This window comes from Mustela lutreola, chromosome 7 (genome assembly GCF_030435805.1).
Source record: "Mustela lutreola isolate mMusLut2 chromosome 7, mMusLut2.pri, whole genome shotgun sequence".
Taxonomy (NCBI): Eukaryota; Metazoa; Chordata; class Mammalia; order Carnivora; family Mustelidae; genus Mustela; species Mustela lutreola.
In genome coordinates, this window is record NC_081296.1 from 115,296,367 (window position 1) to 115,315,648 (window position 19,282).

The following is a 19,282-nucleotide window of genomic DNA, read 5'->3' on the forward strand; positions in this document are numbered from 1 at the left end:
TGCTCTTGCTTACTAGTTGACTTAAAAAAATTTTTTTTCATGAGTTTATGATTGTTATTCATAGGTGAGTTAAAATCACTTATTCTGCTGTTAATGGAACTGGAATCTTCACTATTGTAAGTTTTCCGTACTCTAGTGATCCGTAACTAGTTTTAATAAAAGATTTTCTTTTTGACCCACTCATATATAAATGTTGCAAGTGCCATCATTTTGTGCATATAGGAAATGGAGTTGTCAAAATATCTTGCACAAGGTACAGGGTAGCAAGAGCCAGTGTGCACAGTGTGCACCAGGAGGACCTGGTGCTAGTTTTTCCTCTGCCACTAATTAGCTATTTGGCTATAGGCGAATCCTTTAAGTAGCCTCAGACACAGTGTCTGTTCAGTAGAATGAGGGAGTGGGGTTATATCGCTGTTTTTCAAACTTTTAAAAAGTGTCAGGACTCCTATTCTTTTCCCAACAAAATCTTATAAAAATGTAAATAGTATTAGAGCAAAACAGCCCTACCTCTGCAGGCTGCATGGCCCAACCTGCCTCATGCAACCACCCATATGTCCAAAGGCCTTGAAGCTCCTTTTAGAACCCTAGACTTTTCACAAAACATAGTCTGAAAAATACCCCTAACGCTGGATAATAAATAAAAATCTTTTCCTCTCCTGCCTGAATCCAATAATGGCTGGATCGTGCTTCTAGAAACACGGTCACTTTCTTAGGATCTGAAATGGGCAGTTGTCTCTTCTGACCTCCCTTCTCCTTTTTCACTATAACCAACTTACTGTTGTTAGCCAGCCACCCTGGGCAGACGTTTACTGTGGGTATTTGAGAAATCTAGTATATAAGGGATTTCCTGCAACTGTAGCTAAAAGTAGCACCCAGTTACCACACCACTGAGCACAACCCGCCCCGACCTGTCTCCTCTTCCCATGCATAAGATGTGAGCAGCACCTCCTTCCACCTAATTGCTCCTGTGTGGGTGGGAACAAATTAATAAGCTCAGAGCTTCACTGATCATTTATAAATTCTAACTCCATCTGTGAAATAGCAGCAGACAGGCTTAAGAAATCCTCCCCTTGTATCACCAGTTGGTGGTTTTGTTGCCTTAAAAGAAACAAGAAAATGAGCAGGTGTTGGGTACTGCCTACAGCCAGACAGCATTGCCAACTCTGACAGAGCACCCCACCTCCAGGCTTGGGAAAAAGGATAGTGAGGTAAAGAAGGTACCAATTCACATTGCCGGCTTACCTCCTCCTCGCCCAGCCCTTGTTTCTTCCACCTTTCTCCTGCAACAACCCTATGATGAGTTTTCAAGTAGACCCTGCAAGAACAGGCACATTATTTCCATTGCATATAAGTGCAAGGCTTCATAAAAGGGCTTCCAAAAGGGCACTGCCATGATAGGAGACAATAATGATATTAATAATAATAATAATAATAATAGCAACATTTTTTGAGCATGTCATATACCAGGCATGGGCTAAGTGGTTTATTTCATTTATTAAAAAAAAATTTTTTTTTAAGATTTTATTTATTTATTTGACAGAGAGAGATCATAAGTAGGCAGAGAGGCAGGCAGAGAGAGAGGAGGAAGCAGGCTCCCTGCCAAGCAGGGAGCCGGATGCGGGGCTCCATCCCAGGACCCTGAGATCATGACCTGAGCCAAAGGCAGAGGCTTTAACCCACTGAGCCACCCAAGTGCCCCTCATTTATTTTTTTTTAAAGATTTCATTTATTTATTTGACAGAGAGCACAAGCAGGGAGAGTGGCAGAGGGAGAGGGAGAAGCAAGCTCAGTCCCAGGTCCTTGGGATCATGACTCAAGCCGAAGGTAGACGCTTAACCAACTGAGCCACCCAGGTGCATTTTATTTCATTTATTTGTCTCAACAATATTAAGAAGTAAGGAGTCTCAAAATAAGGACACCAGAATTCAGAGAGAGTAAGGAACTCATTTGGGTCTCAAACTAGCAAATGGAAGATCTCAAATTCAGAGCTAGGCTGCTGGGCTCCAGATTCCACACTCTTAACCGCTCTAGTCTTGACCGACGTACTTGACAGGCTGTTTCTGTGGCTCTGGGGCCCCACCTTCTTTACTTAAATGTGTGACATAAGGATAGATAGCATTGCTCTGCCCCTTCCTACTTGAACTAGGAAAAAAAAAAATCATTACAAATTAGAGGGAGGAACATTCTGACTCCATTGTAGCAGGGATTCAAGTTCTGATGGGTCTCCAGTCAGCGCTCTCCACCTTTCCAAGATATGATCTTCTTGCCAGTTCAAGAAGCCCGAGGTACCCCCTCTACAGTGTGCGAACAAAGGGATGAAGCTGGGTGGCCAAGCATCAGAAGGTTTGCAGAAGAGTCTGCCTTCTCTTTGGTGGTTGATATTTGGGTTCTATCAATGATCCCTCTGTATTCTGTGTCTGAGTGAAATGAACAATATCAACTTAAAGATGTATCCACTTCCACGGTAATTGTACAATTTTCCCCCTATTATTTTAGCAAGCTAATTGGATGAAGGGGTGAAGACCTGAATACAAATTCCCACTGTGTTATTTCCCAGGTACTTAGCTTGAAAGGGGTTTAAACTTGGTATTTATATGATGTTTCAGAAAGTACTATCTTATCTCTGAAAGAAGTGTCACAACTGAGATGAGGCTTTGTGATTTTCAAAAATTTAAGTTGAATGAAATCCAGGTCAGCTATTTAGTTGTTGACATAGACTTATTACAAGGCAAGTAGCAGGAATCTTTTTTTTTTTTAAAGATTTTATTTATTTATTTGACAGAGAGAGAGATCACAAGTAGGCAGAGAGGCAGGCAGAGAGAGAGGAAGGGAAGCAGGCTCACTGCCAAGCAGAGAGCCCGACTCAGGGCTCAATCCCAGGACCCTGGAACCATGACCCGAGCTGAAGGCAGAGGCTTTAACCCTCTGAGTCACCCAGGCACCCCACAGGAATCTTTTAAAAAGATGTTTATAGTGGGGCGCCTGGGTGGCTCAGTGGGTTAAGCCGCTGCCTTCGGCTCAGGTCCTGATCTCAGGGTCCTGGGATCGAGTCCCGCATCGGGCTCTCTGCTCAGCGGGGAGCCTGCTTCCCTCTGTCTCTCTCTGCCTGCCTCTCCATCTACTTGTGATTTCTCTCTGTCAAATAAATAAATAAATAAATAAATAAAATCTTAAAAAAAAAAGATGTTTATAGTGATTCCTGAGTGCCTTAGTTAAGTGTCTGCCTTTGGGGATGACCCCGGATCTGAGGATGGAGTACCATGATCCTTGCTCAGCAGGGAAACTGCTTCTCCCTCTCCCTCTGCCTTCTGCTCCCCCTGCTTGTGCTCTCTCTTTCTCTGTATTAAATAAATAAAAAAAAGTCTAAAAAAATGCTTATAAAAATTCTTTCCAGCTCAAACTATGTGATTTTGTATTCTTAGTGATAAAACAGAGTTGTGTAGATTTTGACCAGGATTTAAGAATGATTTTTTTTTTTTTTTTTTTGCCTTGAGGCAGCAGATGGTTGAGGGAGCATTATGTTCATTTACACTAACTTTGGAGCAATACAGCTTGGGTTTGAATCTTGGTTCCACTACTACTAACTGTTAGGACCATGGCAAATTACTAACCTCACTTTGTCTCAGTTTTCCAATCCACAAAATGGGTTTATGTTATTGTAAAGAGTAAATAAGTTAAAATAGGTGAAGTTCTAGAATAGTGCCTGCACATGGTACGTGCTGGATATGCAATTGCTTTTATCATTGTAATAGTGCCACTAGTGAGTTATGTTGCTGCTGAGTGGTTTTTAGGGAGGGATGGCAAGTTTCATTTTTAAATGGAGAATTCCCTGAAGTCCTTGGGGAGTGAGGCTTAGAATAGGACATGCTGTTTTTATTTATAATCCCATGAGGGGCGATAGGCCAGTTATACGGCAGCCTACTGTATGTATTCACTCATTCCCACATGGGCTGACCGCTGGTCTCCTCTCACAAAGGAAGCAGCCTCCTGGCAGATTTCAGGGTGGAAGTGGCAGAGTACCCTCACCTCACTCTGAAAAGTAAACTAGATATGGCTCTAGTGTCCTCACCCGGTAGTGTTTGATGATATGCTCATGGGCTAAAAACACAGGTTCAGTGTCAAGTCCTGTTTTGTTACTTTGCTAAAGTTGTTGCTGAGGGCAATCTACTTTACTTTCTGTGCCTCTGTTTTCCATCTCTGTGATGGGACTAATAATGATCCTTACTGCATGGTGTTGCTGTGAGGATTAAATGAGATAATATATGCAAAGTCCCAAGAAGGTATCTGGAATGTTTAGTGAAATGGAAATCTTTCTTCTGTGGATGATCTGTGACTCACTGGGGGAAAACAAACAAACAAAACAAAAACAAAAACAAAAACAAAAAACCCAAAACAACAACAACAACAACAAAAACCCACCTCTCAGGGATCCTATAATGGTAAATTAATGAATTCTAAAAAGTCAGTGAATTCCAACTATTGATATTATAGATTAGAAAATATGCAGTCACTCAATTTGAGATTGATAACTATGACTAACTTACATTTTAAAATCTGACCTAGTAATATAAATGGAATGGAATCCTACACTTAGAATTCCAATGAATGCTTCATCCCTCATGCTTATATCTCCCTAATTCCTTTTCAGGTGCTCAGCTGGTCCTGTGCTCTAATGGTGAAGGGAGTTTAATTTTGCTCCATTGGTCCCTGGATCTCTCCCTTATGTGATGGTCTGTCTTACAACAGGTGCTTTGCACGGCATATTGAGACAAGGGGAGACAGCCAGCCTCTTGTGATGGTTTTCTGTTGGGGTGGTTTTTTAGGATTAGTGGGATATCTCATGTCTTCTGACAATTGGCTTTTCAGGTCTTACTGGTACTGGTCACAGCCACCACAACTGAGTGAGCTGACAGTGATGTACTCTTGTATTCTTAAATCAGCTGCTCCATAAAAGAGAAAAACAGATCCAGTATTGACATTTATTGGGTAGGAAGTTTGGAGTCAGAAAACTTAGATCTAGAGAAGACCTGGGAAATGATCCAGACATTAGAAATGATCCGGACAGGTTAAGAGATTTGACCGCAGGGGCTGAGCTAGTTGATGTGAGCATTCAGAATTCAGAAGGGTTCTTTCTAGTGCCTCTCTCCGGCTCTTCAGAATAATAATTAGAAACATGACCTCTCCAGACAGCAACTTTGATTCAAAAGTCATTTCTAACCTTTATTGGGAGTATGATCTTCAAACAGTTGTAGACTTTTCTTTTGATTTTCTCACTTGGAAAATGAGAACAATAATGGGTGTTTAATGTGGTTTAAATGAGATAATATGTGTAAGGCACTTAGGACAGTTTCTGGCACATAAAAAAGCAAAAAGTATTTATTATTATTACTAATCTTCTAAACAAACTCAGGAATATCAACTCTTAAATAAGACAGGAAATAGATATTTTGACCTGGCTGGTATTTAACATATTTTCTCTCACTTTAAAAATGTATTTATAATTTCTTCTTAGCTTCTGGCTCAGTAGTAATCTTCAGGACCCATCTATGAATTAATAACCATATTCTTCCCGTGAATTATGTATGACTTTTGGATGGGAGGAGCAAATTTAAAAAAAAATAATAATTTCCCACTGGAGCTCCAGGGTAGCTCAGTCAGTTAAGTGTCTGACTCTTGACTCTGGCTCAGATCTCAGGGTTGTGAGATTGAGCTCTGTGTCTGCCTCCATGCTGGGTGTTGAGCCTGCTTAAGATTCTCTCTCTCTCTTGCTCTCTCCCATCCCTCCCTATGCTCTCTTGCTCACTCACTCTGAAAAAAAAAAAAAATCCCCATTATTTATCATTTCCAGTTTACTTTCAGCAAATATTTACAGAGTAGCCTGCCGTGTGCCTGACATGGAGATAGGGCCTGGAGGGAAGCGAAGGTGGGTGGTCCACTGTGTCACTTACTCTCCTGTTATGTACAGATAGGGTGGAACGGTTGGAAATTAAATAGGTGAATCTGTCACAAAGTTGGAGGGAACATTGATAGGGCAGGGCTGAGAGCTATTTTACTGCTCATGGGAAGAGCAGTGAACCTGATTTAAGGGGTCAGTGAAAGGCTGTCTCTAGAAGTGATATCTATACTGAGTCCTCATGATGAACCAGATTCTTGACTAGTCTAGACAGGTGTTGGGGCAAAGGGAAAACATTCCAGGCACAGGGAACCCTGGGTGAGTGTGTGTTAGTATAGAGGATGGGCGGCGCTCAGGTTTGGGAGAAAACACTGGATCTTCACCAATTTCTTCAAGATTTAACAAGCTTTTGTTAAGCACTTACTATGAAATGGACATTGTTTTACATAATGGAGAGACATCAGATAACAAAACTGGTGATGTCTGTATTTTCATGGAAGTCATGGGGGAGAAGAGAGGAATAGGAATATTTTGAAGAAAATTGCTTAAGGTAGGACAATGAAGAAGAGTTTAGGATGAAGTGACCATGGAGCTGACACTTCAGTGGTGAGAGGAGCCAGCCAGGAAAACACCAGGGGCTGGAGGGTTCTAGGCAGAAGAAACAAAGGCAAAGAACTCAAAGGGAAGAACCATCTTGGTTGTTGGAGAAACTGAAAGTGCCAGTGAGCTGATATGAGGAAAGTAGTACAAATAATTGAAAGGGTGTTTGGTTTGGGTTGTTGGTGCTGGCAAAGGCATTAGAACATTATAATATAAACTAGTTCTGTTTTGTTTAAATTACATATACTACTGTGGGTGTTTCTTCAAAACTAGGACACTTTTGGAAGTTCTCAGTTGCAAGTATGCCTTCTCTGGGATAGGGCTTAACTCTTTGTGTTTTAATAGCAGAGATGAGACTAAGAGCATATTTTCTGTCATCATTGTCAAATGCCCTGTTCCCAGTAATAAACACATGTCCCTAACACAACAAATCAGTAGGGCTGCCCTTCTCAACTAAAGGTCTTATTATGTCAGGAGTGTCCTGATGGTTCCTCCCGAGTTCCAGCTATGTATTTCTACTTGCCTACATAAGCTTTCCTTTCCTGTTTTATTCCTTTGGACTCAAATTTGTGTTTCAAAAAATGCTTTAAAATCTTTCTGTCTGGGTTGGGCCTGCTTTATCCAGACTAATCATTCATGTTCTTCTATTTCTCCGGGTTATCAATCTCTGTATTCTTGCGAGCCCGACATGAGACTCATGGCTCTTGTTTGCTCCCAGTTAACAGCTTTGGCGATGATGAAGAGCCATGCACATCTTCTGACAGTGATGAAGAGGTGATCAAACAATTTGAGATTTCTGTGTCCCGGTCCCAGAGTTTCCATTCAGAACCATCTGAGAAAGGAAAGCAGGTGGGATTGGAGCAGAAATCAAAACTCAGCCACCTGCTCTCTACCCATGAGGAGGAGAACACAGAAGTATCTGCCTGTGAAGGTATTCTTTGCATGAAACCCTTTCTTTATCTAGAGCAGGGATGGACAATGGTAAGAACACCTTTGAGTCAATCATTATACTTGTATCTGAGAGCCCAGAGAGGAAAAGAAAATGGGGCAAGACCTAGAGGCTGGAACAGGGTAAAGGGTCTTTTCAAACCTAACAGAGGGGGTGTCATATAGGGAGCTGGGAGAGGGAAGGGAAAAGAAGTACCAAAATCTTGACCCCTGATTTGGGAGACCCCCTCCTTCCTTAGAGCTTATCATTTTGTATATTTTGAACACTAATGGCTAGAATTAGCATGCTACTTATTAAGCTTTATAAAATCTTAATCTCCTCTGATAAATATAAACATTTCACATAGCTGTTTGCTGACATTGAGATTCTGCGCCTTTTCTCTCACTTGGAATCAGAGTCTATTTTCTATCTATCTGTATAACCTCAGACAATTTTTGAAATCTTTCTTTTAATAGTTCATATTATTAAAGCCACAGGCGTTTTCCCTTTCAAATAAAAACATGTATTACAGTAATATTGAATAACCCTTTTCAAACAGCACATACCTTGAACATCTGCTCTCATTCCCTTAGTTTCTGGCCACCCCCACCCCTATCCCCATCCTCTGCCCCACAGGAGAATTGCTTGCTGAGCAAGAGCAAGGTCTTCTGCCATTTTCCAGCATCTTCAGACTGAATGCCTTCCCCAGTGGTACAGTACTCTGAGGTAGAGTAAACCTAGCTTGTGGCTCATTATGGTAGGTAGGTCTTGTTAAGAGTCCTCCCTCCACATCACTCACACAAAATAACCTGGAAAAAGAACAGTAAATTATTTCTTAGTGCTTTCCCCAGTGAAGGTCAGGCATCTCTCTGGCTTTTTTATGCCTGGAACCCTGCCTGGTAAGCACAGGATATTGAAACGGGGAAGAGTCCGTGAATCATATTAGGTAGAAAGCTAGAAGAAATGTCACACTGCCCGCTTTCGTGACCTGGTCTAAATGACCTGAGCTCTCTAGTATTTTTCTTCTTTCCCTTGGATACATGGCAGGTCAAACCAAGAGGGGCATAGTTGTCATCTTCCATAGTTTCCATTATGGAACTATTCTTCCATAGTTGTAGTCTTTCCCTTTTTTTGCAACACTTAGCAATAGATAGAGAAAAAGGAGAGTCCAAGATTGAGAGAAGATAACAGAGAAGAAATGTCTGGCTTGACAAGGTGAATGAGGCAGTCCAAAAAAGAATAAAATAAAAATTTAAAGAAAGAGGATATCCAGAGAGAACCTTATTTATTTGTCAGCAGAAACATAACAATTTGCTCTCTGTCATGTAATTATACTTATTGATACAGGCCAACATAGCATATTTTATTGCTGTTCCTATTAACCCAAGGTAAATGACCACCATATTGTATCAGTAGCTACTGACCTCTGCCATTCCCTCATCACTCTCCTGTTTTTTCTTTCACTGGTGTTCCATGATAGTGTTCCTCCCTCTCCACTGCAAGGGCAAATGATTGCTAATGAAAGTTAATGGCGGTTGATTCCCCAGGAGCAGTTCCGTGCATTCTAAAGCTAATGGCCCCATTTCCCCAAAGCCCAAATGTCTAGTTTCTGATTTATACAAATGGCCCATGTTCTGAGAGTTCTGACAACAATTCTAACCTTCACCCCTTCTGGAATTAGCAATAACTTTATTCATAACTGGCGATTCTGAAAAACTTGACAGAGAGTGACAGGAAAGATCACATTTCTTTCTCTATTGGAGAGGGAAAAAGCACACTGCACTGGATAAATTACCTATAGATTCTGAAGAAAATCAGCAGGATTTTCATAGGAGAGGATAACTGTGTGCTAAATTTTAGGTTATCAAATGCCATGAAAATGTTAATATCATTTTTATGGCATGGTATTTTTTTTTCTGTGTCATTTCTTTTTGTTCATCTTTAGGTTTATGAATTTGTTTTCAGCAGTAAAGAATAAGGAAGAGATTAAGCATGCATCCCAGAGAGGAATTGTGAGGGTTTTTTTGCCGGCCCTCCTTCTACTTAATCTTTTTTTCCCACTCTACCTTAAATATGATTTTCTAAGAAAAAATTTAATTGTAGACAATTCTTCCACTTTCAAGATGCTTTCAAAATGTTGGAACAGTGAAAGTAAAGGTCCAAATCCAAGTAAAATCTGAACCATAAGTGAGTTATTGGTAGGTTATCTCATGTTTCATCAAGTGGGATCCTTCACTCTAGATGGAGTGGGGTTATTAGAACCAAGCAAACTCTATCTTCATATCCCTGGCCAGTTCTCTTGTCGCCTTTGTCTGATGTAGCATAGCTGTGCATTAACTGTCTCTGCTTCCCCAGGAATGCCAAAGAGGGTTTGTGTTAAGTGATCCAGATTAGAGGCTGCATATCAGGTCTTTAGGTCTGAAAAGTGGGCTGGAGAAGAGTAGTCCACTTATCAGGGCATTTATTTGTTTGTTTGTTTGTTTGTTTGTTTAATTGGTTTTGAACAGAGCCTTATTTTTGCTTATGAACTCTGTAGTTCTTAGGATGTTTCACAAAAACTAGACATTGCAATCCTGATATCATTGGAAACAGTTCAACTATCCCTGGAATCTGTGCTCAGTTTTGTTTGGAATGGGGTATCAGTTAGGATTTTATATATATTAAGGTGACATTGAGGTGCCTGGCTGGCTCAGTTGATAGAGCATTCAACTCCTGATCTTGGGGTCATGAGTTTGAACCCCAAGTAAAGTTCTTTGTGTCTAGGGATGCCTCAAGTTTCCTCTTAAGGCTTTCAGTGGACTAATTACATAGAATAATCTCCTTTACTTGAAGTCAAATGCATAAGGGCCTTAGTCACATCTACAAAATACTTCACAGTGTTTCCTCAATTAGTATTTGATTGATTAATTGAGGCTTATAGCTTGGCCAAGCTGACACATTAAACCAACCATTGTAGATGGTAGGCAAAAGTATTTGTATGTGGGTGGTAGTGGGAGAAGTGTTTGGGAGTGTAAAATAAAGTAACCGGATAATAGCGTTATACCATGTCAAAGTGGGATATGGACTAAAAAGTGCTAAAATCTTTCTGTTAAAATAAATATGGTTTGTATGACATAACTATGGCCTATAATTTCTAAGAAGCTAGGATACATTACTCTGACAACAGGCAATTACTTTTCTGTATGTGTTTAAGGTGACACGATCTTCTTTAACTTATAGGATGGGAAGATTGCCTTATGTAATGGTGAATCCCCTTTCTTTTCCTCTGCCTCGTGACTTATACCCCAGCTTTGCTTTTCTAATTCATTCCTTGCTTGTCTGTCAAGGAAAATGGTTTGTTACATTAATATAGTTCTTATGTTTTTCAGTTATGAATAGCTTTTCAAGGCTTAATGTAGCTTTTGAAAATTCCTTTATTACTGATCTAGGTATTATCACCGTAGGAGTTAAAGTCATGAGACAATTTTATGGGGGTAATTTCTTGGCAAAGTTAGATTTTGTGCTGAAATCCTGCTGGGTGCTGCACACGTTGATGGATGACCCACTGTTTAATAGGACATTTTAGTGTTCATGGATATGAGGAATGGATGTGCTAATTAGAGCCTTAGAAGAAAATTCTGCTTTATGTTGTAGGGTTTTGCATATGGAATATCCCTTGTTCTATCATTTTCTGTGGCCTTTTTAAAGTATGTTTGCCAAATAACTGAATGTGTGAATGTAAAAATGTCATGGTGTCCTATGAAAGTGTTTCCAAGGGGCCTGAACTGGATTATTAAGAATTACAAGGCAGTAAGGGGAACTTCTCAGTGGTTTGCCATGGTTTTGGAAAAATCCCAAATTAGGAGTCTGAAGTTGTGCTCTGAGTACCAATCTGCCTAAATATGTTTTTGTATAGTCTGCATAGGGTAATAATGTATTTTTTAAGATTGCGTGTTTACTGCAGGTAGGTAATAAACTGCTGGTAAACCACTGTCGCCACTACTCTGTATAGATGCACACCTGGCTGCTTCAGAAATTTGTTAACCTGCCTAGCCTTGAAAGTTATGGGGAGAGTTTCATGAAACCCATTGGTGGATAAAGACTAGGAAGCATAGATATGTGGCCAAGGAGCTTCTATTTTGGCTGAGGCTTTAGGACCAACAGTAGAAACACTTGCTACCATACAGTATAAATAAGAGCTGAATTCATGATCTATACTTTGTCATCCCACTCACTCATCCTGTCTGTATCTCTAATTTCTCTTATCCTGGAGATGAAAGAGAGAATAAGTCCTCGGCTACTTTCTGGATGTGGGAGGAAAGTCAGGACGAAAGCTATTGCTTGGGAAGACCCTGCCCATTTTCCTTTACTGTCTGAGGGTAACTTAGACTTTAAAGGACAGGAAGGAGATGCACAGGTAAGGGAGGGCTGATAGGGAAGGTAGAATAATACTAAAGTCTGAGAAAAATACTGAGTCCAAGAAGTGAGGATAGATTCAGGAGATGTTGGGCTTTGGCTGGACAAGAAGGAGAGGGCAGGAGTGGGGGTTTGAGGGCCACAGTGGACAGAAATACACAACTAGTGTTTTCATGACCCCATGAGACCGCAGGTGATAGTAACATGGAGGCAGTAGAAAATGGGGTTTTCTGGGTTGGATGAGGCCAGTTTGGGCCAGACGAGGAAGCAAGGCCAATATTTATGGAAAACCTAGTGATTGCTAGGAGGCTCTTATTTCATGTGTTTACAATGATTCTCTAATGGCTTTTATCCTCGTTTTATCAATAAGGAAACAAAGGTTTGGACAGTTCAAATATTGTGTAAATTCTTAATGCAGAGCTAGGATTTAAATCCAGATCATCTGAATCCAAGTCCAGTGTTCCTTCTATGGATCAAGTAGAGAACTTTTTACTTGAAAGAACCACTGAGGCCTTTCAAGGGGAAGATAAGATGGTGAAGGTGGAAGAGAGAAAGAAGAATAGTTGAGTCAGGACACAGTATGATCTCCGTAGATTGCTGTTCTTGCTTTCTAGATCTATCCCCAAGGTCTTGTGGCCATTAGTTCCAACAAAGTGCTAATGTGTTTATTTTATCCTTCATACTCTTATCACTAGAAAGCATTAAACCTTCTTATACCACATGTAATGAACTAATGGTCCTTTTGGTTATATAGACCTACTTTATCTACCACGTGGATGCAATTATGTTTTTGCAGGTGTTATTTGATGGGTTTTGCTTTTGAGGTCTTGATTTATGTTGTTGCTACTACTCAATTTCTCCAGGTAAAAAGGTGGAAAGTAATAGTACATTTGAATTAGTTTCCTTATTGCAAATTTAGATTTGGATGGACCCCGCCAGCTGAATTATTCTGAGAATCTGTCCTACGGTGAAGATGATTCCGTTTCTGCCCATTCCCAGTCCCCAGGTGAGGTGGGGAATACGGGGCACCATGGTGCATCTCCCCAAGAGACCAAGGTGCCTCACAGCCTCAGTCGCCAGTCTACAGAAGGCAGCTTGGAATTGGAGACAGCCTTTAATAACCGGGGGTTTGAAGACTCCTATGCTACAGACAGCTCCTCCATGTGGAGCCCAGAGGCAAGTTACTTTTTTTTTGTTCTCTCCTTTGCTTGAGCGTTGTGTGCTCTCTGGTGAGTTCTTGCATTCCTCTTGCTCCCCATACCTCAAGAAAAAAAATTTCTCTGAAAAGGATACATCACCTTGAAAACAAAGGCCTTAAAGAGGCTTTATTCAAAATAAATTTTTTTTCGGATGACCAATAAAATGAATTTTTTTTCGGTGTACCAATAAAAGGGGGTATACAATAAAAGAATCACAAATACATTTCTATCAAAATGGGGGGGAAAAGAGTGGTGGTGGAATGGACCCAGCAACAATTATACTTTTTGTTTATATAAAAGAGTTTTTAGTTCTTCAGGGAAGATTTTTAGTTCCTTCATGGTTTCAATTAAGTGGAGTCTATTTTTATTTGCCCCAAATCTTGAGTTACAGTTACTTGAATAAAAGAATTATTTGAAAATTAAAATACAATGGCCCTCCCAGTGAAACAATGCAAGATATTATGATGAAGATCTTGCCGTAAATTTGTGGGATTTGAATTGATTTCAAGATCTAGGAGATGGCATTAGTTTGTGATGACCCTCTGGCCATTGACATTGGTTTCTGGAGTAAATCTCTGATAAAAGATGCCCCAGGGCACCTGGGTGGCTCAGTCATTAGGGCATCTGCCTTCAGCTCCAGTCGTGGCCCCAGGGTCCTGGGATCAGCCCCTCACTAGGCTCCCTGCTCTGACAGGAGCCTGTTTCTCTGTCTCCCACTCTCTCTGCTTATGTTCCCTCTCTTACTGTATCTCTCTGTCAAATAACTATATAAAATCTAAAAAAAGAAAAAAAAAAAGTTGTTCTTTCTAAATTTATTTCTTATTTGGAACTTATTCCAGAATATGCCTAATAGCACAGAGGTATGATTGGAGATGATTCTTAGAGACACTATCATTTATTGAGCAATTACAATGTGCCATGCACTGTAATAAAGATTTGCAAACACTATGTTATCTAACAGGCATTTTTGGTTATTCTTCATTAGCTAGATCTCTTTATTGTGACTCTGTGACATTAGGAGATGTCAAATAATAATGTCTAATGCCTACTTTGAAATTAATTTTGATGGAATATGTAGTAAAAGAATATAAAATATTAATATAATTTGTGGGGCAATAGGAAAGAGAAAAGTGAATGGAGAAAAGTGAAAGGATTTTGTTAGCATCCGGCTGCCTGGGAAGATAAACAGGTAGAATCTCTTATCAGGACCTAGGCTGTCATATATTCCAAATGCTCCTCAAGGAGAAGAAAAAATAATCACAGAAAATCATGTTCCAAAACCTTACTGCTAATGCACTGGGATGCGTAGAGGGAGCAGAAGGAGGTGGACACATGTGGGCGGGGGTGTGTGTGCCATGTGTTGCTGCTACCACTGAGGACAAGAAACAGTAACTCGGGTACGTGGTTTGTGGCTTGTCAAGAGCAGCCCTGCATACAGAGACACCCAAAGCTATTAACCTTATAAGTTGTTGGGTTTTTCTTTTTTTTTTTAATTCTGCTTCCCAGTTGGTTTACTGCTACGAAGTCCTATCAAATCCCACACAACAACATTTAACATTTAAAAATGTTCTTTTTGGCTCTCTCACCACAAAAACAAAACAAAAGCTGTTACCTGCCTCTTGATACTCTGTCCCCTTGATAACTGTTCCCTTAGGCTTGCTTTCTTCAGGTAACCTCCCATCTGCCTGACTCATGGAGCTTTCATAGAAGACTTCGTGTTGAGAGCACTAAATGTTCCCAGACTCCAAAAATACCCAGACATCTCTGTGTGCTCCATTCAACCTCCTATCTATTTTGAGACAAAAACTGTAATTTGGTTCTCCTACGGTAGAACCTCAGATGCAGCTTGGAGGCACTTCCTGTAACTGCCTGCCTTGCAGGCTTAGCTTGCCTTTTAAGAATTGATTGATTTGCCTCTTGGCTGTATTAAGAACCCCGTCTTCCCCTGTGCATCTGGCATCGGGAACATATCGCAGATCTGTTTATGTGGAGCCATACAGATGACATCAACACTATCTCACTGAAACACAAAGGCTTTCAACCTGATAGAAAAATCTTTAAACCTACTAGGGTTTTGACTGTGTGGCATAAGTGTTCCCATCTTAAAGAACAATCGGGATATTGAAACTAAAAGAATCATTTATTTCCTCTCAAAAGGAAACCAGCCAGGCAGTGTGCCTACTGTTTAGGCTGATGGATTTTTGAACACTGCTCTTCTCTGCCGGAAAAGGCCATCGACTTTTTCCTGCAGACCCAGGGCTTGGCAGGGCAGACATTGGGAGGGTGGCTGGTGATTTTGATCACGCAGGAGGCAGGCGTTCCACATTTCATATCTGCTTTCTACTGATTAACTGGTTGGCCTTGAGAAGTTAATTAAAATCTGCCAAATGGGGATAAAAATGAAAAGATTTTTTTTTACCTTGCAGGAAGGTCAAATGGATTAGTGGTATTAACAGTACCCGCATAAGGAGAGCCTGGTGATAGGTAACATGTGTTGGAATAATTAATTGCTGTGAAAATACCAGCCTTCCCAAATCTGGGTTTCAGATCAACCCAGGAAGGGGCCACAGAGCCCAGCTTCCCTGTGCTACAGTTTGGATCAGCCCTGTCCAGAACCTGGCTATGGCCTACAGCTCTGTCTTCTGCAGGGTTCTGAGGAGAGTCGTTTCAGAGACCTCCAAAGGACTTCCCCTAGATCTGCAGATGGAGTGAGCCTTTGTCTGAATAGATAGCCTGATGGAGAAGTGGAGAGAGACTCACTGAACTTAATATTTTTACCTTGCCTTGAAGTTGCTGACAAAACTGGGAACTGTTAACTATTATTAAGAGCCGGGACTTAAAAGGATGTGAAATTCAAAGTACTATGTATTTCCATCTTTCATCTTACTCCTGCCTCACCCCACATGTTTACTACAAATATAAATAGCTGTGGGAAGAGGCTTGGGGAGAAGAAGGGAGACATCATGGTTCAGCATAAGGTTTGGAATTTTGAGCAGTAATGATGATAAATCCTGCATTGGCCTGGTGGGAGTGAGTTTCTAAATCTTAAGTTTCCTCCCCCATAAAATGAAGATATTAAAACTCCTACCTCATTAGGTTAATGAGAATATTTTAAAAGATAATAATTCTTAGCTGGATTTCCCAAAAACCAGAGCCTACTGTGTCAGGATATACACTCCCTGGGAAGAAGAGTGAGGGACAAGGGGAGAGAGAGACAGGGGAGAAGGGACAGCTACATGGGAATGTGTGATCAAGTCAGCCACCACAAAGTGTGACTCATGGCTTGATCTTGTGGGACCATGCCACAAGAAGCTGTATTAACTGATGTCCAAGGGGAGACAAGTTTACTGCATGAGGCAGTAACCTTACACACACGCTGGAATTTATATACGTGAATGCCAACTGGGATTCTGTAACTTTCCAAGCCTTAACATCAACAGAGAGGCCTGTGGTGAGAGTTGAGAGCGGGCAGTTGAGACCTCCATGGGCTGTTATCAGGCCAAAGCTACTTAGAGCCCAACAGCCTGTGCCTGTAGAGGGAGACGTAATAAAAGATGAGGCTAAGAAGGTCTAAAGTGAATAACAGTGGGCTTTTGCGGTCTATAAAGGGTTTATTTAGTATGGTACCTGGCACAAGAGAGGGCTTCGTGGATGTTGGCCATCATTACTTCTGATCCAGCAAGCATATAGTGATGATCAAGAGGAGGCTAAAATAGAGGGGAGTTTTAACAGAAGACTGTGACTTGATTTCTGAGCTAACCTAACTCCTTGGAGACTTGCTTCTAATATTATATCTACACTAGTCAGTTGTATTCAGAAGTCTCTATAGCAACCACTTTTATCACTTGAAACTAAGTACCTCTGAATAGAAACACTCTCTCATGAATGCATGCTGAGGAAAGAATATAAGGAGCTTCCCCTATTTTGCAAGAAGCCTAAATTTTCTTGGTAGACTAATGTGAATTTTAAAAAGAGAAGGCATTTATTCCATGTCTCCTGTGTGTCAAGTCCTTTCATTTTTCACAACAACCCTTTAAGTAGTTTTCATCCCCATTTTACTGTTGAAGAAAACGGAGAGGGGAAAGAATTAGATAATTCGTTCAGTGCCACGGGGGAGGAAGTGGTAGACGTGGGGTCCCCGAGGATGTCTCGCTCCAGAGAACCGTGCACTTTCACCTCAGCTCTGCAGGGAAAGTCTTGTTGATGAATGCGCATTTTTGAGGCACTTTATTATATATTTTAAAGTTAGTCTTTAGGGGTGCCTGGGTGGCTCTGTTGGTTAAGCTGCTGCCTTCAGCTTGGGTCATGATCCCTGGGTTTTAGGATTGAGTCCCACATCGGGCTCCTTGCTCGGCGGGGAGCCTGCTTCTCTTGCTGCCTCTGCCTGTCACTCTGCCTGCTTGTGCGTTCTCTCTTTCTCTCTGACAAATACATAAATTAATTAAATCTTTTTTTTTTTTTTTAAGCAGGCAACCTCCTTTAAAAACAATAAAGTAGTCTTTAAATCAGCAAAGTCTGGTGTTCAGTTACATAAATGAGAATGGATTCCGATTTTCAACAAGAATCAGGTTATAGTTTTGTTATGAGGAAGTATCATACCTTCATAGAAAAAAATCAAATTATGTTGGCATTCTTTATAGTTCGTCGGAGCGTGCTCCACTCTTGTAATGCAGGTTATCTCAGCTGTTAAAGTGTGGTCATCAGATCTGAGTGGCTATGGGTGAATTGTTGTCTAAGGGTGCTATTTTATAATGAGGGGCCCATGTTTGAAAACAGGTAGCATCAGTCCATGGATGGGATAGACATTGATAGAGTCTGGTCTGCACCAGGTCTTTTTCCATATCTCATAAAACCTCACCGCTGCACTCCATCATGTAGGCGTTTTTTAATGCTCAGTTTGCAGCTAGGGCACAGACAGAGTAGCCTATTTGGCCAGAACCAAGAAGATAGTGCACGGTAGAGTTATGATTTCAGCCCATGGGTTCTGTTTCTGCATCCAGTGTTGCTTTTTGCTAAGTGAATGCTACAAGTGTCCTCCTAAAACCTTGGTACTCAAAGTGTGGTTTGAGGCCAGCTGTGACACCCTCATGACCTGAGAAATGAATAATAGTCTTAGGCCTCACCCCAGTCCTACAGAATCAGAAACTCTGAGTGACGCAAGTCCACATGAACGTTTGAGAAGTTCTACCCTAAACATTTTCTCCCATGTAGCTTGAAAATCTACTGAAGGATCACCTGTCTATGAGCTGCATTAGGATTCTTACCTGCATGAAGTCCTGGTCCTTGGGGCACAGGCCCAGACTTAACCATTTCTCCTGGGGACTCCAGAAAAAGTTATTTCTTGGCAGTTGCATAGTTGACTAATTTTAGACTTAGTATCTCAGTTTCAATGATAGTGGTCAGTTGTACTTTTGGAGAGTCAGTGTATATGAAAACACTTTGTAAATTATAAAAGCTTTCTTCCTTCATTCCAGAAACATTCATGAAGGCTCACCATATGCCAGAAGCTGTGCCCCTAAAAAATTTGCAGTGCAAGGGAGACATAGACCAGTAAACAGACCCTTCTGATGTACAGGGATATGTGGTGGTGGTCAAAAACTAGAGGGTTCTGAAGGAGCATAGCGGGGCACCACCTCACCAAAGGGTATTTGGGCATTACCATTTCCATTCCTAATCTCTTCCTCTATCTGCAACAGGAACAGGATGGGGCCAATTTTCAGGTGCCAATGGGGGTCTTGGAGCCCATCTCAAAATGTGGTGACCTGGATGTCATCTTTGAATATAGAGCTTCCAGCCAGAAGTTCACAGTGACCATTGTGAGAGCACAGGGTCTCCCTGACAAGGACCGAAGTGGTGTCAACTCCTGGCAAGTTCACGTAGTGCTGCTGCCCAGTAAGAAGCAGAGGGGCAGGACAAGCATACAGAGAGGCCCCAACCCTGTCTTCAAGGAGAAGGTCACCTTCACCAAACTGGAGCCCAGAGATGTGGCTGCCTGCGCTATCCGCTTCCGTCTGTATGCTGCCCGCAAGATGACCCGTGAGAGAATGATGGGAGAGAAGCTATTCCATCTCAGCCACCTGCACCCAGAAGGGGAAATGAAAGTGACTCTGGTTCTGGAGCCAAGAAGTAATATCAGTGTGAGTATGTTAAATGGTGCTGCTAATGATGCGGGTATGTTCAAGGATCTGGAATTGTCAGCCCTTGATTTAGTACATTCAGCCTGTGAATTCAAACACCTTAATTTAATTTTCCATTTGGCTCTCCTCA

At 41.2% G+C, this 19,282-nt stretch overlaps 1 protein-coding gene across 1 annotated transcript in view; it reads left to right on the forward strand.

Moving 5' to 3' along the window:
• SYT16 (synaptotagmin 16) overlaps positions 1-19,282 on the forward strand; it is a 109,889-nt gene that overhangs the window by 62,224 nt on the left and 28,383 nt on the right. The window contains exons 2-4 of the mRNA XM_059182265.1: positions 7,212-7,424; positions 12,736-12,992; positions 18,712-19,152. Of these exons, the coding sequence (XP_059038248.1) occupies positions 7,212-7,424; positions 12,736-12,992; positions 18,712-19,152 (911 nt within the window). The remainder of the gene's footprint in view (positions 1-7,211; positions 7,425-12,735; positions 12,993-18,711; positions 19,153-19,282) is intronic.